At 45.1% G+C, this 16,160-nt stretch overlaps 1 protein-coding gene across 1 annotated transcript in view; it reads left to right on the plus strand.

Moving 5' to 3' along the window:
* Positions 1-16,085, plus strand: part of SLC25A48 (solute carrier family 25 member 48) — a 41,951-nt gene extending 25,866 nt beyond the window's left edge. Inside the window, exons 6-8 of the mRNA XM_065935464.1 lie at positions 1,767-1,900; positions 12,396-12,525; positions 15,351-16,085. Of these exons, the coding sequence (XP_065791536.1) occupies positions 1,767-1,900; positions 12,396-12,518 (257 nt within the window). The 3' untranslated portion in view covers positions 12,519-12,525; positions 15,351-16,085. The remainder of the gene's footprint in view (positions 1-1,766; positions 1,901-12,395; positions 12,526-15,350) is intronic.
* Positions 16,086-16,160: the final 75 nt, after the last annotated feature.

A 16,160-nucleotide genomic window follows, 5' to 3' on the forward strand; every position in this document is an offset into this window, starting at 1 on the left:
GTGTCCTTTTCTGCTCACGTCCCCTTCCTTAGCTCAGTGTCAGCAACACTGGCCTATTTCCTGCAACCTGACCGTGCCTGGCTCCCTCCCCACCACAAAGTCTTGGCACTTGCTATGCCCAGGGCTTGGATTTAGCAACACATAGGCCACCAGTGACTTTGACAAGATTTGGATGAAGAGAAGGGTGTGAGAGCCTGATTGAAGTGGGATCAAGAGAGAATGGGATGAAAGAAATTGGAGAACCCAAGTACACGTAACACTTCTGAGGGGGGAAGAGGGAAACACAGCTATAGTCAGAGACAGGGATGGAAGTCAAGAGAGGATTGCTTCTCAAGAAGGCTGATAGCCTGGTATGTTTGATGCTGACAGGAAAGATCCACTGGAGAGAAGAAAATTGTTGTGACCTCCCTGGTGGTCCAGGGGCTATGTCTCTGAACTCCCAGTGCAGGGGACCCAGAGTTCAATCCCTGGTCAGGGAACCAGATGCTACAACGAAAGGTCCCATGTGCTGCAACTAAGACCCAGTGCAGCCAAATAAATATTAAAAAAGTAAGAAAGAAAGAAAGAAAATTGTCATTCTTTCTCCTCCTCATCATAACCAGCTGTGCTTGAAATAGGAAACATAATAGAGCCCACATCTTAGCCACCAGACCCCAGTGTTCCCCATCCTCCTGCACGTCTGAGGCCTGGCCTGTGCCACCTCCCAGTAATTGCTCAGTAAGTACCGGTTGGCTGAGAGGGCAGACAGGCCTCTGCTGCTCTCTTTTCTGGTGATAACAGATGCATGTGACCTGGCAGGCAAACCTGTTTTTGTAATACCCAAGCCCATGGACTGAGAACAGGGGGGTATGCCAGGGCAGCACCTAGACTGACTGCAGGGAAAGTGGCCCAATTTATCCTGGCAGGAGGAAGGAGATGCCCAGAGGGTTCCCAGAGGACCAAGGCTAGGAGGCCAGGACGGGCAGGGGGCTGGGGACAGGCTAAGGACTCATTTGGGAACTGCTGTGCATCTGTTACAAAACCTTGCAAACCAGCTGCCTTGGACTTTGGCATCAGTTTGTTTTTGTCTCTCCATCGAAGAATGTGCCAATGTCTGTGTTTACACAATAACCTGGTGGTGTTTTCTTGGAGTCCTTTAAAGTCACAAAAGTACTCAAACCGGGACACCTGGGCTTCATCCAATGAAGACTCAGTGGCACATGGTCCTAAGGCTTCTTCTATACCACATCACTGCAAAAGATAAGAGCTCTTTAAAGACCTGCCCCTGCCGCTCTTCTCTACAATCCCTCAGCTGGCCAGCAGCCTATCTGCAAGTGTTTGTTTAGCGTCTCTGTGTTCAGAATAAATTGTGCCTCTGGGGAGCTACCTGCCTTCGGCCTCAGACCTCACCCTGGACTCCCTCCCCTGTGCGTGCTCGGAAAGTACTGGGCTTTTTCTTCCAATAAAAGCTGTCAACACAGGCTTCTGCTTACGAAGCACTAGCTACGCACCTGGCTCTTTGCTAAATGCTTCATGTGCGTCAGTTCATTTGTCCTCACAGCAGTCCCACGAAGAGAGGTGCTGCTGGCACGTTTTAAGAAGACAAACCCAAGGCCTAGAGGAGGAAGAAAATTTCTGCAGAGTCCCACAGCATGTGGTGAGCGAGGATCAGGGACCCCTTTTCTAGGTCCTGACCCTGAGCTCTTTCCAGAAATCTACAGGGAGCCAGGGTCCCTCCACACCCTGACCAGCTAGCCCCTCATAGCTATTTGTCTCTCTCTTTACAGGAGCAATTTCTTGGGGGACAGCAACCCCTATGGACGTCATGAAGAGCCGACTGCAAGCTGATGGGGTTTATGTAAACAAATACAGAGGTGTCCTGGACTGTATCTCCCAGAGTTATCAGAAAGAAGGTCTTAAAGTAAGCCCTGCAGCAGTCACATGTCAGTGACCTCTGGGGTCAATGTCAGTCCTTGGGGGGCAGGGTCAGACAAATGGGGGGATGTCAGACTTTAACAGGGAAACCAAAGTGCTGGCGGTTACCATTTATCGAGTGCTATGAGCACTGCCTCTGGGGAGCTGCCGGCCTTCAGCAATGGCCTCACCCCAGACTCCCTCCCCTGTGCGTGCTCAGAAAGTACTGGGCTGAGAGGTTCAGAGAAGACTGGTAACCAACCTGAGGTCACACAGCTGACACGTGATAGAGCCGGAACCTGGACCCACCTCAAAGTCACCAAGCTTGCCTCCTTATCCAGTCCTGTGGAAGTTCTATAGGCAAATCCCACTGGCCTTCAAAGTCAGATTCCCTGGGGATTCTTTTGCCAGACTCCCCAGGCTGGGGAGCCTGATGTGGAGCTTAGAGCCTTCACAACAGTGGGGGAAAATATTTGGTATTATTGTTCTCTGGTTTGTGGCTCACCCACCTGGTGGGTATGGGATTTGGTTTTATTGTGATTGCATTCCTCCTGCTGTCTGGTTGTGGCTTCTCTTTTGTCCTTAGATGTGGGATATCTTTTTTTGGTGGGTTCCAGAGTCCTCTTGTTGATAGTTGTTCAACAACTAGCTGCGATTTTGGTGTTCTCACGGGAGAAGATAAGCACACATCCTTCTACTCCACCAACTTGAGCCAATCTCCTGCCTCCTCAGCCAAATAGGCTGGGAACTCCTTCCTCACTCCCTGCTCAGTACCTCACCCTCACTCCTTCGCCAAGTAAGAACTCCCACACCCACCACAGGCATCACATCTCGCAATTTCCAGTTCCCTGATCTGTCTGCTGCTATCCACCCAGCACTAGCCAGACTCCATCACCTCTGGTCTCGGCTATTGAAGTAGCCTCCAGCCTGGCCTTGGCTCCCTTCTCCTGAACCCAAAGGGCTTATCCTAAACCCTAGCCTCTTCTTGCCTCTAAACTATCTCAGAATGAAGATCAGGTTTCCACATCTAGTGTCTGAGGTTATAAATTAATTCATCCTGATCTATCTTGCCTCCCATGATACCTCTTAGCCCCCTCATACTTGCTCTTCCTCGAATGCGCCCCTGGCTTTCTTGTAGTACTTCTTAGAGGCTTCCCTGGTGGCTCGGTGGTAAAAAAAAAAAAAAAAAAAAAATCTGCCTGCCAATGTAGGAGACATGGATTTCATCCTTGGATCAGAAAGATCCCCTGGAGGAGGAAATGGCAGCCCACTCCACTTTTCTTGCCTGGGAAATCCCACGGACAGAGAAGCCTGGCGGGCTACAGTCCATGGGGTTGCAAAGGAGTCAGACATGACTTAGTGACTAAAGGACAACTTGAGTAAACAACAGCACAACTTGAGTCAGCCAGGTCTGGCTACTTGTAAGCTAGGGGAATTCAGACAAGCTTTATCTCTCTAGTCCTCAATTTCTCCTATGATAACCACCCCTACCATAAACAGAAGAGACATTTGAAGGTTACATTAAATGAGGCATATAAAGAGTGCTCAGTTTAATGCATAATAGATAAAGAACACTTAGAAAGAGTTACCTCTTTAGTATTAGCAATGGTATTTGTATTTATTAGTACTAATTTACTACTGACCTCTGGGCCTTATCTCATGTGGCAGCCTCATCCCAAATGCCCCATTTTTTTTGCCTCATCCCAAACCCTCCGTTGTTTATTAACTGCCATCCCAGTGTATTCAAACTTCTATTTTTTGCTCCAGTGGAGGGCCAGAACTTCTCCTCCAGGAACCTGGACTTCCACAGAGGCTGTGTGTGAGACTGCCCAAGTCAGTGTTCTCAGGTCTTACAGCCAAGAGTGGCTGGAGCCAGTTCACGGGCCACTGCAGATTTCACCGCCAGGACTGAGGTCTCTCTGCCTGTTAGCTGATGCACAGGTGGGTGCTGGATCCACAGCTCCCGCAGAGGCACCTTTGTTCCTGGACGGTTGTTTAATCTTTGTTGTTGAAGTCAGGGCAAAACGAAGGATGTCTTGTGCTCCCACGATGCTGCTGTTGCTCTCCCGGCATGTCTACCTATTGTGAGATTTTTATTTCTTCATACACCTTCTAATCACTGTCTAGTGATATTTTATTTCAGCCTGCAGGACTCTCTTGAGCTTTACTTACAGGGTAGTGTTAGTCACTCAGTTGTGTCTGACTGTTTGTGATCCCATTGACTGTAGCCTGCCAGACTCCTCCATCCATGGGATTCTCCAAGCAAGAATACTGGAGAGGGTTGCCATTCCTTTCTCCAAGGGATCTTCCCGCCCCAGGGATTCAACCCAGGTCTCTTGCATTGCAGACAGATTTTTTACCATCTGAGCCACAGGAAAGCTCTTACAGGGTAGGTCTAGGGGTAATGTACTCCTTCAGCTTTTATTTATCTCTCACTCTTGAAGGATAGTTTTTCTGAATATAGAATCCTTTGTCAACAGTTTGTTTTCTTTTAGATATTGGGATATATTGGCCCATTGCTTTCTAATCATCTAAGTTTCTGATGAGTAATCTGCTGAAAGTCTTATAGAGGATCCTTTGTATATAATGAGTCACTTCTCTCTTGCTGCTTTCAAAATTCTCTCTTTGTCTTTCAAAAGTTCATTATAATGGGTCTTGGTGTAGCTCTCTTTGAGTCCATATTACTTGGAGTTCACTGAGCTTTTTTGATATTTACATTCATGTTTTTCATCAAGTTTGGGAAGTTTTTGGCCATATTACTTCAAATACTCTTTGCCCACCCCCCCTTTCTTCTTGGACTCCCACAATGTACTGCTCTGTTTGAGAGTTCCCCACAAGTCCCTTAGGCGCTGTTCACTTTCCTTCAATGTTTTTTCTTTCTGCGTCTAAGACTCAATGATTTCTCTTGTCCTGTCTGTAAGTTTGCTCATCCTTTCCTCTACCTGCTCAAATAAACCTTTGAATCCTTCTGGTAAATTTTTTTCATTTCAGTTATTCATTCAGTACATTTCAGCTCCAGAATTTGTCTGGTTTCTTTCTGGGTTTTCTATTTTTTTATTGATATTTCTGCTTTTTCACATATTATTTTCTTGACGCTCTCCACATCTTTAGTTTATCAAACATCTTTAAGAAGGATGTTTTAAAGTCTTTGTCAAGCAGATATGCTATCAGGTCTCTTTGGGGGACATTTTCTGTTGATTTTTTTTTTTATTTTGAGTGGACCATACTTTCCTATTTCTTATATGCCTTGTAATTTTTTTAATTGAAAACTAGACATTTGAGTCTAATAATGTGGTAACTCTAGAAATCAGATTCTGTCTCTTCTCCAGGGTGTGGTAGGTTTCGTTTTTAATTGTTGTAGGCTATCTCTGTGCCAAAGATCAACCTGATCTTTAAACTTAACGTTTTCTTAAACCTTTTCTCAAGTTTTTTCTGAGCCTGCGCCTTTCCCTGGGCATGCACGGTCACTTTTAATTTTCCCCATAGGTGCAGTTGCTTTTGAATTTCCTAGCCTTTAATGTCTGGCTTTCAAAAGAGGAAAAAGAGAAAAATGAAGGGAAAAGGGTCACCCTTCCTTTAAATTCCCTGCTAATCACTTCAGCCAGAGGAGGAGGGGCTTGCAAAATGCAGGAGGATGTTAAACAAGGATGACTGTCTTCCTCTTTGCACCTTGTGATCAGAAACAGCAATCAGTGGCCAGACACAGACGTCCAATATATTCCGAGGACAAGGTTTTCGTTGCCCACCCTGGTTCCTGCAAGCTGTGTGCAGGTTGCTCCAGAAACATGTGCACAGCTGACCGGAGTGGGGGATAGGTAGCTGCTACTGTGCTAAAAGCTAACATTGACCAAAATTAACAACTTCCCGAATGCTCCCCTGGAAGTTGGAAGCCTTCAGTAAACTCCAGAGTTCTAAAGTAGTTACATCAGACAAATTCTGTCAGTGTAATAGTTGTCTAGGTTAGGAGACAAAGAGTCCTGACATTTTCCACTCTGACATCTTAGAATTCTCACTTCAGTTTTCTCCCTCCAGTTTTATTGAGATATAATTGATGTACGGCACTGTGGATGTTTAAGGTATACAATATAATGACTTGACTTACATATATCATGAAATGATTAACACAATAAGTTTAGTGAACATCCATCATCTCATACAGATATAAAACTAAAAAACAGAAAAACATTTTTTTCCTTATAATGATAACTCAGGGTTTCCTCTCAATCACTTTCATATATGATATATAATGGTGTTAATTATATTTATCTTATTGTATATTATATCCCTAGTACATATTTATCTTATAACTCAAAGCTCGTGCCTTTTGACCACCTTCACCTAATTTCCCCTCTCACCACCCTTCACTTCTGGTAACCACAAATCTAATGTTTTTTTCTGTTTGTTTGTTTTAGAAGTATAATTGACCTACAATACTTTGTTAGCTCCTGGTACACAGCATAGTGATTTGATTTTCCTGTACATTTCAAAATGATCACCATGATAAGTCTAGTTACCATCTGTCACCATACAAAGATATTACATAGCTATTGACTCTATTCCTCATGCAGTACCTTTCATACCCATGACTCATTTATTTTGTAACTGAAAGTTTGTACTTGTTAATTTCCCTCACCTATTTCTCTCCTCCTCAACACTCTTCCCCTCTGGCAACCACCTGTTTTCTCTCTATCTATGACTGTGTTTCTGGTTAGTTATGCTCGTTCATTTGTTGTGTTTTTTAGACTCCACATATAAGTGAAATCATACAGTTTTTGTCTTTGTCTTATTTCACTTAGTATAATACCTTCTAGGTTCATCCATGTTTTCATAAATGTCGAGATTTAATTCTTTTTATGGCAGTAATATTCCATTGCATATATATGTATCTTCTTTATCCATGTATCAATTGATACACACTTAGATTTCTTCCATATCTTGGCTATTGTAAATAATGCTGCAATGAACATAGGAGTGCATATATCTTTTCTAATTAGTGTTTTCATTTATTTCATTATGTAAATACCCAGGAGTGGAATTAGTGGATTGCGTGGTTGTTCTGTTTTTTAATTTATTTGAGGAACTTCCATACTATTTTCCGTAATGGTTGCACCAACTTACCATTATGAGCACTTTTCTCCACATCCTTGACAACATTTGTTATTTCTTGCCTTTTTGATAATAGCCATTCTGACTGGTGTGAGGTGCTATCTCATTATGATTTTAATTTGCATTTCCCTGATGATTAGTGATGTTGAGTACTTTCCATGTGTATGTTGGCCATCTGTATGTCTTCTTTGGATAAATGTCTATGCAGGTCCTCTGTTCATTTTTAAATCAGGTTGTTTGGTTTCTTGATGTTGAGTTGTATGTGTTCTTTGCATATTTTGAATATTAACCTCTTATCAGATATATCATTTGCAAATATCTTCTCTCACTCATTAGGCAGCCTTTTCATTTTGCTGGTAGTTTCCTTCACTGTGAAAAAGCTTTTTGGTTTGATATAGTCCCATTTGCTTATTTTTGCTTTTGTTTTCCTTACCTGAGAAGACTGCTCATAAAATATTGCTAAGACTGATGTCAAAGAATGTACTGCCTTTGATTTCTTCTAGAAGTTTTATAGTTTCAGGTCTTATATTTAAGTCTTTAATGTATTTTGCATTTATATAGGGTGTGAGACAGTAGTCCAGTTTTTCCAAAACCATTAATGAAGAGGCTGTCTTCTCCCCGTTTTATATTCTTGGCTCTTTTGTTGTAGATCAATTGCCCATATAAGTGTGGGTTCATCTCTGGGCCCTCTATTCTGTTCCATTAGTCTATTTGTTTGTTTTTGTACCAGTACCATACTATTTTGACTACTGTAGCTTTGTAGTAAGTTTGAAAGCAGGGCACATGATACTTCCAGCTTTGTTCTTTCTTAAGATTGCTTTGGCTATTCTGGGTCTTTTGTATTTCCATTCAAATTTTAGAATGATTTGTTCTAGTTCTGTGAAAAATGTCATTGATATTTTAATAGGAATCACATTTAATTTGTAGATATCTTAAGGAGTCTGGTCTTTTTAATAATATGAAGTATTTTAATGAGCATGAGCATAGTGTATCTTTCTATCTGGTTGTGTCATCATTGATGTCTTGTAGTTTTCCAAGTACAAGTCTTTTACCCCCTTAGTTAAACTTACTTCTGTGTATTTTTTATGCAACTGTAAAAAAGACTGTTTTCTTAATTTCTCTTTCTGTTAGTTCATTGTTAGTAACAAATTTCTGTATATTAATTTTGTATCCTACAACTTTACTAAATTCATTGGAGAATTCTAATAGTTTTTTGGTGGATTTCCTTTAGGACTTCTTTTGTATAGTATCACGTCTTCTGTAAACAGTGACAGTTTTACCACTTTTCAAATTCAGATTCTTTTTATTTCTTTTTCTTCTCTGATTGCTATGGCTAGGACTCCCAATACTATGCTGGATAAAAGTGGTAAGAGTGGATTTCCTTGTCTTGTTCCTAGTCTTAGAGGAAATGTTTTCAGCTTTCACCACTGATGATGAAGTTAACTGTGGGCTTGTTATATGTGACTTTATTATGTTAAGGTATATTCCTTCTATACCCACTTTACTGAGAATTGTTATCATAATTGGATATAGAATCAATTGTCTTTTGTATTTATTTTTTTAGCAGAAACACAGTGTGTGATGCAACCAACAAGTACAGAGGGAAATATAAGAAAGATTCAAAACAGATGCTCAGTTTTTGAGACAGTCTGTTTTCCCAAATATTAATGTGTCACATTTCCAAAAAGTCTGCAGAAGCAAAATACATTGCTGATTTCATTTACTACAAAATGTTACTGTGTTGTTAGAAGCAAAGTCCTAGAAAATAACTGAGGTCAGGTGATTGAGTTTTTAATCTCAAAAGTATCTGACCCACAGAGTATATTCAGACAGGTTTTAAGTCATAATAGCAATATTAAAGTTGATTAACTACATCATTGATGGAGATTAATTATTTTTATTAGTTGGTTAAAAATTTTATAGTATTTATAACATAAAAATACATAGGAAGCTTCAAAAGGTATAAGAGGATATACTGTCCAAGTGTTCCTCCTGTGACCCCCAGTCTTCTCTCAAAGGCAATCACTGTTATGAGTTTCTCATGATATATTTTCAAAATATTCACAGACTGTGCAAGCATATATGCACGTATATATATTTACATGTGTTTATATAAGTGTTTGCACATAAACATACATAGTAACATGAAAAAAATCCTATACAGCCCTGGAAAGTTGGGTGGGCTCACCATCAGATCCCCAGCAGCAGCAGGAAGAGCACCTTTTCCTAAAGCCTAGGGTAGGCTCCAGCCCCAGTGGGCTTAGAGCTGGCTTTATGGAGTCCCCATTCCCAAAGAGTTCTGCTGCTGCTCACTGAGGCTGCAACCTGTTCTCACTTCCCTATGGAAGAAGAACTCGGTGTAGTAAAGAACTGGAAAGGAGTGAAATAAAGATGATGGTGCCCAATTTTAGTAGCCCCTTATAACTCAATGATTACTAGGAAAGCAGTCTTGATGATGGGGGAACTAGAAGCCCATGGACTTTGGGGGCAGCCCCAAGTCAGAATGGTAGAAAGGTGGGGTAGTTTGGGATCCATTCTCTGCCTGCTTTGAGGATCATCCTGAGCCACATGGGCCATGGCTCACATTTGGAGAGTTGTCATCTGCAATAAGGAAGCTGGAGGAGTGACTTGATGTCCTCTAGCTCCACAGGGGTGACTGTTTGAGGGGGGTCAGGACAGTGAGGTGAGACTGGATGACTCTAAGGAGAGATGGAGAGGACCATTGTAGACAAACTTCCTGAGGCATCAGGGTTGGCTGCTCTTTGGTTCTGCCACTTGGGGATCTGGAGCCTTTCTTCTGCTCTAGGAATCCCCCTACCACAACCACCTCCAGGACTCTTTTGGCTCAGAGACTGTTCTTTTTTCTCATTAAGGAGTTTGTTCATGTGTTCATTCACTCATTCCTTCATTCATCTGCCCATCCAACTAGCCATTGATTCATTTAATAAGATTTATAGAGGATCTTCTAGGCCAAGCACAGTGCAGGTGCTGGGGATTCAAATGGGAGCCATACACATAGCCCAGCTCTCACGACTCTGATTAGGACTATTAATGAGTGTATAGACAAGTGATTGGAGGATGATGTGAGAAGGGCTGTGATGGCAGAGATACTGAGGGCACAGAAGGCAGTGGGTCATAATCCTACCTGGTGTGGCCATGGCAGGGCTACCAGAGGGTAGAACTGAGTCTAGAGGGCATTCCAGCAGCAGGGACAAGAAGAGGCTCAGTGGTGGGAGGGAGCTAGCCCAGTAAGAGGAATGGCAGGCTAATATACTGCCCACAATGTCAAGTCTAAGAGGCAGCTCAGAGAAATGCAAGGAGCATGTGGGTCCTGGAAGGTCAGGGAAGGGTATGGACTTGATCTTGGGAAGTGGGGAGCCATTGAGGATTCATGAGAAAGACTCTGTCTAGTGATTTTGTGTTCCAAAAGCCAGGGTAAAAGCCAGCAGGCCTGCACTTTGCTTCCTGTCTTTGGGCCTTGCAGCAGAGCAGGCCATAGCTGGGGGGAGGTCATCTCTGGCTGTCTGAAGTGGCCCACAGCTCCCGCATGACCCAGTGCCGTAGGAGAGGAGGATCACACTCCAAGCTGGGTCCTGTCTGGCTTGCCTCACCTTGTGGAGGTGCACACGGGAGCCTCTGTGTACACCCAGCATGGAATTTTCCTCTCAGAGCCTGACCCAGTTCTTTGTTGTTATTCAGTCACCCTGGGTGAATTCCATCACTGTGGAATTCCAGAAAGGTTAGACATTAGAGAAGAGTGCTAATGTTACAAGGAGCCTGCTTGCCCCCTACCTGAACGTTTCACTGTTTGTCTTGGCTACTTGCTCACCTCTGCAGATCTTGGCCCATCAGTTCCCTTTCCTGGGGCCAAGGCTCCCCCCCAACCCCAGGTATACTGAGGCCCTTCTCACTCCTTCCTGACAAACCTGCATGTCCCAGGCTTCCACGAGTACCACGCTGCAGACACCTCTCCTGAAGGGATATCACCTGATGTCCTGGCCCATGACAGTGGTCTGCACCTACCCTGACACCAGTGTCCAACTAAGGAAACTGGGGACATGCAAAACGCTGGACTTTTACCTTCTGAAAATTATAGTACCAAATCTAATCTGTGAACAGTAAATTATACAGGCATCAGTTAACAGGTTTACTTCTTAAACCTGACAATTCTCAGGTCATTCATGTGTGGGTAGTGATTTGCCTTCAGACGTGTCATCTCTTCCCAGAGAAGACATTTAATGACAACTCCTCCCCACCCTGGGGCTTCCCAGGTGGCGCTAGTGGTAAAGAACCTGCCTGCCAATGCAGGAGATACAGGAGTCTCGGGTACATTCCCTGGGTTGGGAAGATCCCCTGGAGGAGGGAATGGCAACCCATTCCAGTATTCTTGCCTGGAAAATTCCATAGACAGAGGAGCCTGGCGGGCTACAATCCATAGGGTCACAAAGAGTCACTCATGACTGAAGAAGCTTAGCACACCTCCCCACACCACCACTCACCAAGGCCCTTATTTGTTTTCATCATGTTCTAGGTTATACTGCAATTATTCCTGAATGGGGCTTATGTCCCCTAGTAGGTTATAAACTTCCCAAGGGCTGGGACCGCATCACGTAGGTCAATGTTTACCCTGCACCAGGCAGGAAAATTCATGGTGGAAGGGAAGCACCTTACCATGTTCCCTAGGGGAGACAAGTCCAGTCTTCTTGTGTTAAAGGCAGGATTTAGCAGCTCAGTACAGGCCACTCGTACTAATACTCCTCAGCATCCATATTTATGAGGGAAGTGGAGGGCTGTTACTCTGTATGAAGCAGTGATTTCACACACTATTGATAATAAGGATGGTGGTGTGATTTGTCAACAGTTAAGGAGTGCTTACTATAGGACAGGCACTGTGAAAACACCTTTAAAAGCAACATGTCATTTATTCCCTCAACAACAGTGGGAGGTCAATTACCCCACTGAACCGTTGGGAAAATCGAGTTCTAGAGCCTTGGCCACTTTCCCAGGTAACATAGCTGCTGACTGGCAAAGCTGTGCCTGGACTCCGCATCTGCCGTCTGCAGCACGGCCTGAGTTCCCCCGACCCTGCCCCGTCTGGGACGTCCTGCGAAGCACCGGTCACAGTGCTTGGTCAGGGCCTGGTGCTCTGTCTACCACTGCAGAGCGTATGGAGCTGTAACTTGCAGTCCCAGAACCAAGCATGTGTTCGCATGTTCTTGAGAGAGCGCACGGTTTTAAGCAAGCGTACGTGGTGTTCACCTGTGAGCGGACAGTGTCTAGCGCATGCGTACTGCGAAGAAATGTGCCTTCGGAAGTGATGTGGGTGAGGGCGGAGGTGTGGATGCCTGAGGAGGGTGCCGGTCAGTGTCCTGTGATAACCCCGCCTCCCGCCAAAGGTGTTTTTCAGAGGCATCACGGTCAATGCCGTGCGGGGCTTCCCCATGAGCGCAGCCATGTTCCTTGGGTACGAGCTCTCGCTGCAGGCGATCCGTGGGGACCACGTGGTGACCAGCTCCTGAGCGCCAGGTCAGTGCATCTCTTTCCCTGCCCCTTGTGCCCTCCCGGAGCTTAAATCCCCTTCTCTGCGGTGAAAATGGTGTGGACTTCGGAAATTTCCCTCTGTTGTTTGCTTCCTGTTTGATCTGTTTTAGTTCAGGACTAGAATTGCCACCCTTCTTGTCATCAAAAAGCTCTTCTGAAATGCCCACCTATGGCTGGTTGTGGTCAGTAACTGAGGCTGCACAGAACTTACCTGTTTGTAGCAAGCTCACCTGTCTGTCTCCCATTCAGCCCTTGGAGAGGAGTGCATTAGCTTCACCATATAAATTCAGTAACCCAAGACAGAGGTCTCAAACCAGGGTGCCCACCCTCTGTTATACCGTCTCTCCACCTCACTACTGAATAGGCTCCTAAAGAACAGCCTTTGCCACCATCCCTGTCTCCCACACGCTCTCTTTTTCCTGTTCTCATTGTAGAAAGTTCACTGCAACCAAAGGAGGAGAAGGCAATGGCACCCCACTCTAGTACTCTTGCCTGGAAAATCCCATGGATGGAGGAGCCTGGTAGGCTGCAGTCAACGGGTTTGCTAAGAGTCCGGCATGACTGAGCATCTTCACTTTCACTTTTCACTTTCATGCATTGGAGAAGGAAATGGCAACCCACTCCAGTGTTCTTGCCTGGAGAATCCCAGTGATGGGGGAGCCTCATGGGCTGCCATCTATGGGGTCGCAAAGTTCGGACATGACTGTAGCGACTTAGCAGCAGTAGCAGCAGCAACCAAAGGGATCTGAAAACTGACGTCTGAATAAGTGACTCCCTCGCTCCACTGCCTTCAGTGGCTCCCAATTGCCCTCTAGGTTAAGTGTCAGTCCTTAAAGCCCTCGTCCTCGCCAGCATCCTAAACATACCATCCTCACTCTTGCCTCTGGGCCTTTGTGCCTACTCTCCCAACCCGACACCCTCTTCTTAGACCTTTCTCTTGTCCTTGGCCTTACCAACTCCTCTTTGTGATCCAGACCCTGGTGTAGAACCCTCCTCCTCCAGGAAGCCTGCCCTGATGCCTCAGCCTGGAGGAAGAACGCCTATTATAGGCTCTGCTACCTAGTCAGCTGAAAGTTCCAGGAGAGCTATAACTATTTTTTCACCTTTGTATCACTAGTGCTTCCCACGAAATCTGGCACACAAATGTTCCCACAGAAACATCAAGTAGATGGGTGATCAGCTTCCAATATCCCCTCAATTCCTCCTCTTCTTCTTCTCCCTTGTTTCCCCTTCTCTAGCCCCAAACTAGTTATCTGCAGAGCTCAGAAGACAAAATGGGATGTCACTGAATTTTCTGGAAAACAAGAGCCTATTTTGTTTCAGCCATGGCGACTGCAGATTCTCTTAGGAAGGGTGGTCCTCACTAGGACGGCCTAGCCAACCTATCTGCTGCCTGTCCTGTATAAGAGCCAAGCTAGGATGTATGGATGGAGCCATATCCTAGAGCCAGGGACAGGCAGGATGGATGAGGCTGATGAGGGTGAGCCCAGGCCCCGCCCTGGATGCTTGCTTTAGTCACATGCTTTAGCTTTTTATTAAAACACCTACGTCCACAGCCTTCCTGGCTTTTCGCCCTCTCTTACAAAAGGGAAAGGGTAACAACACATTTTGCATACTTAAATACCCTGGGTAAAGAGTCACTGTACTTGGGTCATGTTCAGGACAGGGAGGATAAATCTGGTTCTTAAAACTGTGTTCAGATACTGGCCACATCCCCCTTTTAACAGATGAAAGTGACTTTGAAAAAATCCTATCATAAAATCAATGCATTTTGATGTAGGAAAACATAGAAAATGCCAATAAAAAGAACAAAATAAAAATACCTTTAATCCCATGGCCTTGTTAATATTCTTCCAACTTTCTTTTTATCCCCCAAATGGGATCCAATGTTATGCAATGTTTTATAGCTCACTCCTCCCATTTAATAGTTCAGGACCATTTTTCCATGTCATTAAACTTCAATTGCAAAGGGTTTTAATGCCAAGGCTTCACAGATCCCAGAGCTGCTGGACACTTGCCTGAGCCATGGCCCCCTGCCACTCGCGGCCACCCTGGTTTGGCTACTTCAGGAGGAAGGAAGACGTTTCCAGCAAGCCCAATCCTGATTGTCTTGGATTTGGCCTTTCAAAGCAGTGACTGGAAGTTTTTCCTTCTGAAAATGCTCTGATAGGACAAAGGGCACAAATGTCTGTGTGTCTTTCCTGCTTAGGGGTGGGTGGGGCTAGTGCCTCTCAGGTGGAGGAGGGTGTTCCCAGGGGCTCTTCTGGAGCCTCATCTTGAACAAGCCTCACCCAGAGAGTTCAGCTTCCTGCTGTAACCCAAGAACACCAAGGCCCTTCAACAAGTCCTGGATCTGAATTTACCAAGTAGCGCTGAGATCTCTGGCAGCAGTAGCAGCCATGCCTTGAAGACAAGGTAGCCAATTCCCTCCTTGTAGCCTAGACTGAGAACAGAGTGGGGTGAGGCAATTAGAGAATTAGGGAGCCCTGTAGTTCCTAACAAGTGGTGGGATGCTGTCTATCTCGATTTCTGGAATGATGCTGGCCCACCCTCTGCCGTGACATTCGAACGTCACTGGCCCTCTCTCAGTTTCAGGACAATTTCATTTTCAAGGCAAGATGATACATCTTTTTCCCCCAGCAATGCCTTTCACTGAACTTTTACAAAACAACCCTGGACAACCTCCCCAGTCTGTTCTCGTGGTAATGCTTTGCCCAGTGTTTCTTCACAAAAACAATTTGATTCCTAGATTTTGCTGACTGATAACTCCAGTGAGATGACAGTCTTAACCTTTCCTCCTTTTTCCCCAGGGCCAGCATCACCTGACCAGGACCTCATTCTGTGACAGCCAGCGCTGATGGTGGCGGCGTCTCCAGGGCCTGCGGTGGTGAATTGACCGAAGAGAGAAAAGGCCTCTGCGCTCACCCTAAGCCAGCTGGGCTCACCTCGAAATCCCTTCATGCCCAGCATTGAGTGCAGGTGGGGCAGGCATTCTCTGGGCCTTCTTTTCACGTGGAAAGCAAAACAGAACAAAGTGAACTCCTGATCCACAGTCTGATTTCCGTTATGATGTCATTAATCTGAATTTGACTTCTCACTGGAACCACGTGGGGAGACCACTGCTTTTTTGCTATTATGTGTCCATGACGTCACTCTCGCTTCTGTGCCCACCAGAGACTTCCCTCGTCAGTCCTGCAGCCCCTTCCTCCTAAAATGAATGCAGCTTCTGAATCCTCAACACGGTACCCTGGGGAGCTACCATCAGCCAGCCTGATGCGTCTGTTCCCAGCTAAACCCCAGTGGGGAAGGTATCCTTAGATTCCGAACCCCCCACCCGTTTTTCCCCCCTTGAAAAGATCTTCCTTGATTTCTCCACAGCTCCCCATCCCCCTTGAGTGATTAAGAGCATGTCTCTGAAAATCCAGTGCCAGGACAAACCGTGGCTCTGGTGCAGAGTCGAAATGTTCAGTCTAGTCAGTTTATCCTATTACTGTAGCAAAGGGTTCCCTGCTTGAAATAAAACCCTTAGTATGGTCTCCTTGATTTTTCTCCTTTACTACCCCTGGCCTTGCAGCATCCTAAGGCAGCTCTACGGGCTGTGGTCTAAACTCTCTATCCTG

The sequence above is a fragment of the Muntiacus reevesi genome, chromosome 1, assembly GCF_963930625.1.
Source record: "Muntiacus reevesi chromosome 1, mMunRee1.1, whole genome shotgun sequence".
Classification (NCBI taxonomy): domain Eukaryota; kingdom Metazoa; phylum Chordata; class Mammalia; order Artiodactyla; family Cervidae; genus Muntiacus; species Muntiacus reevesi.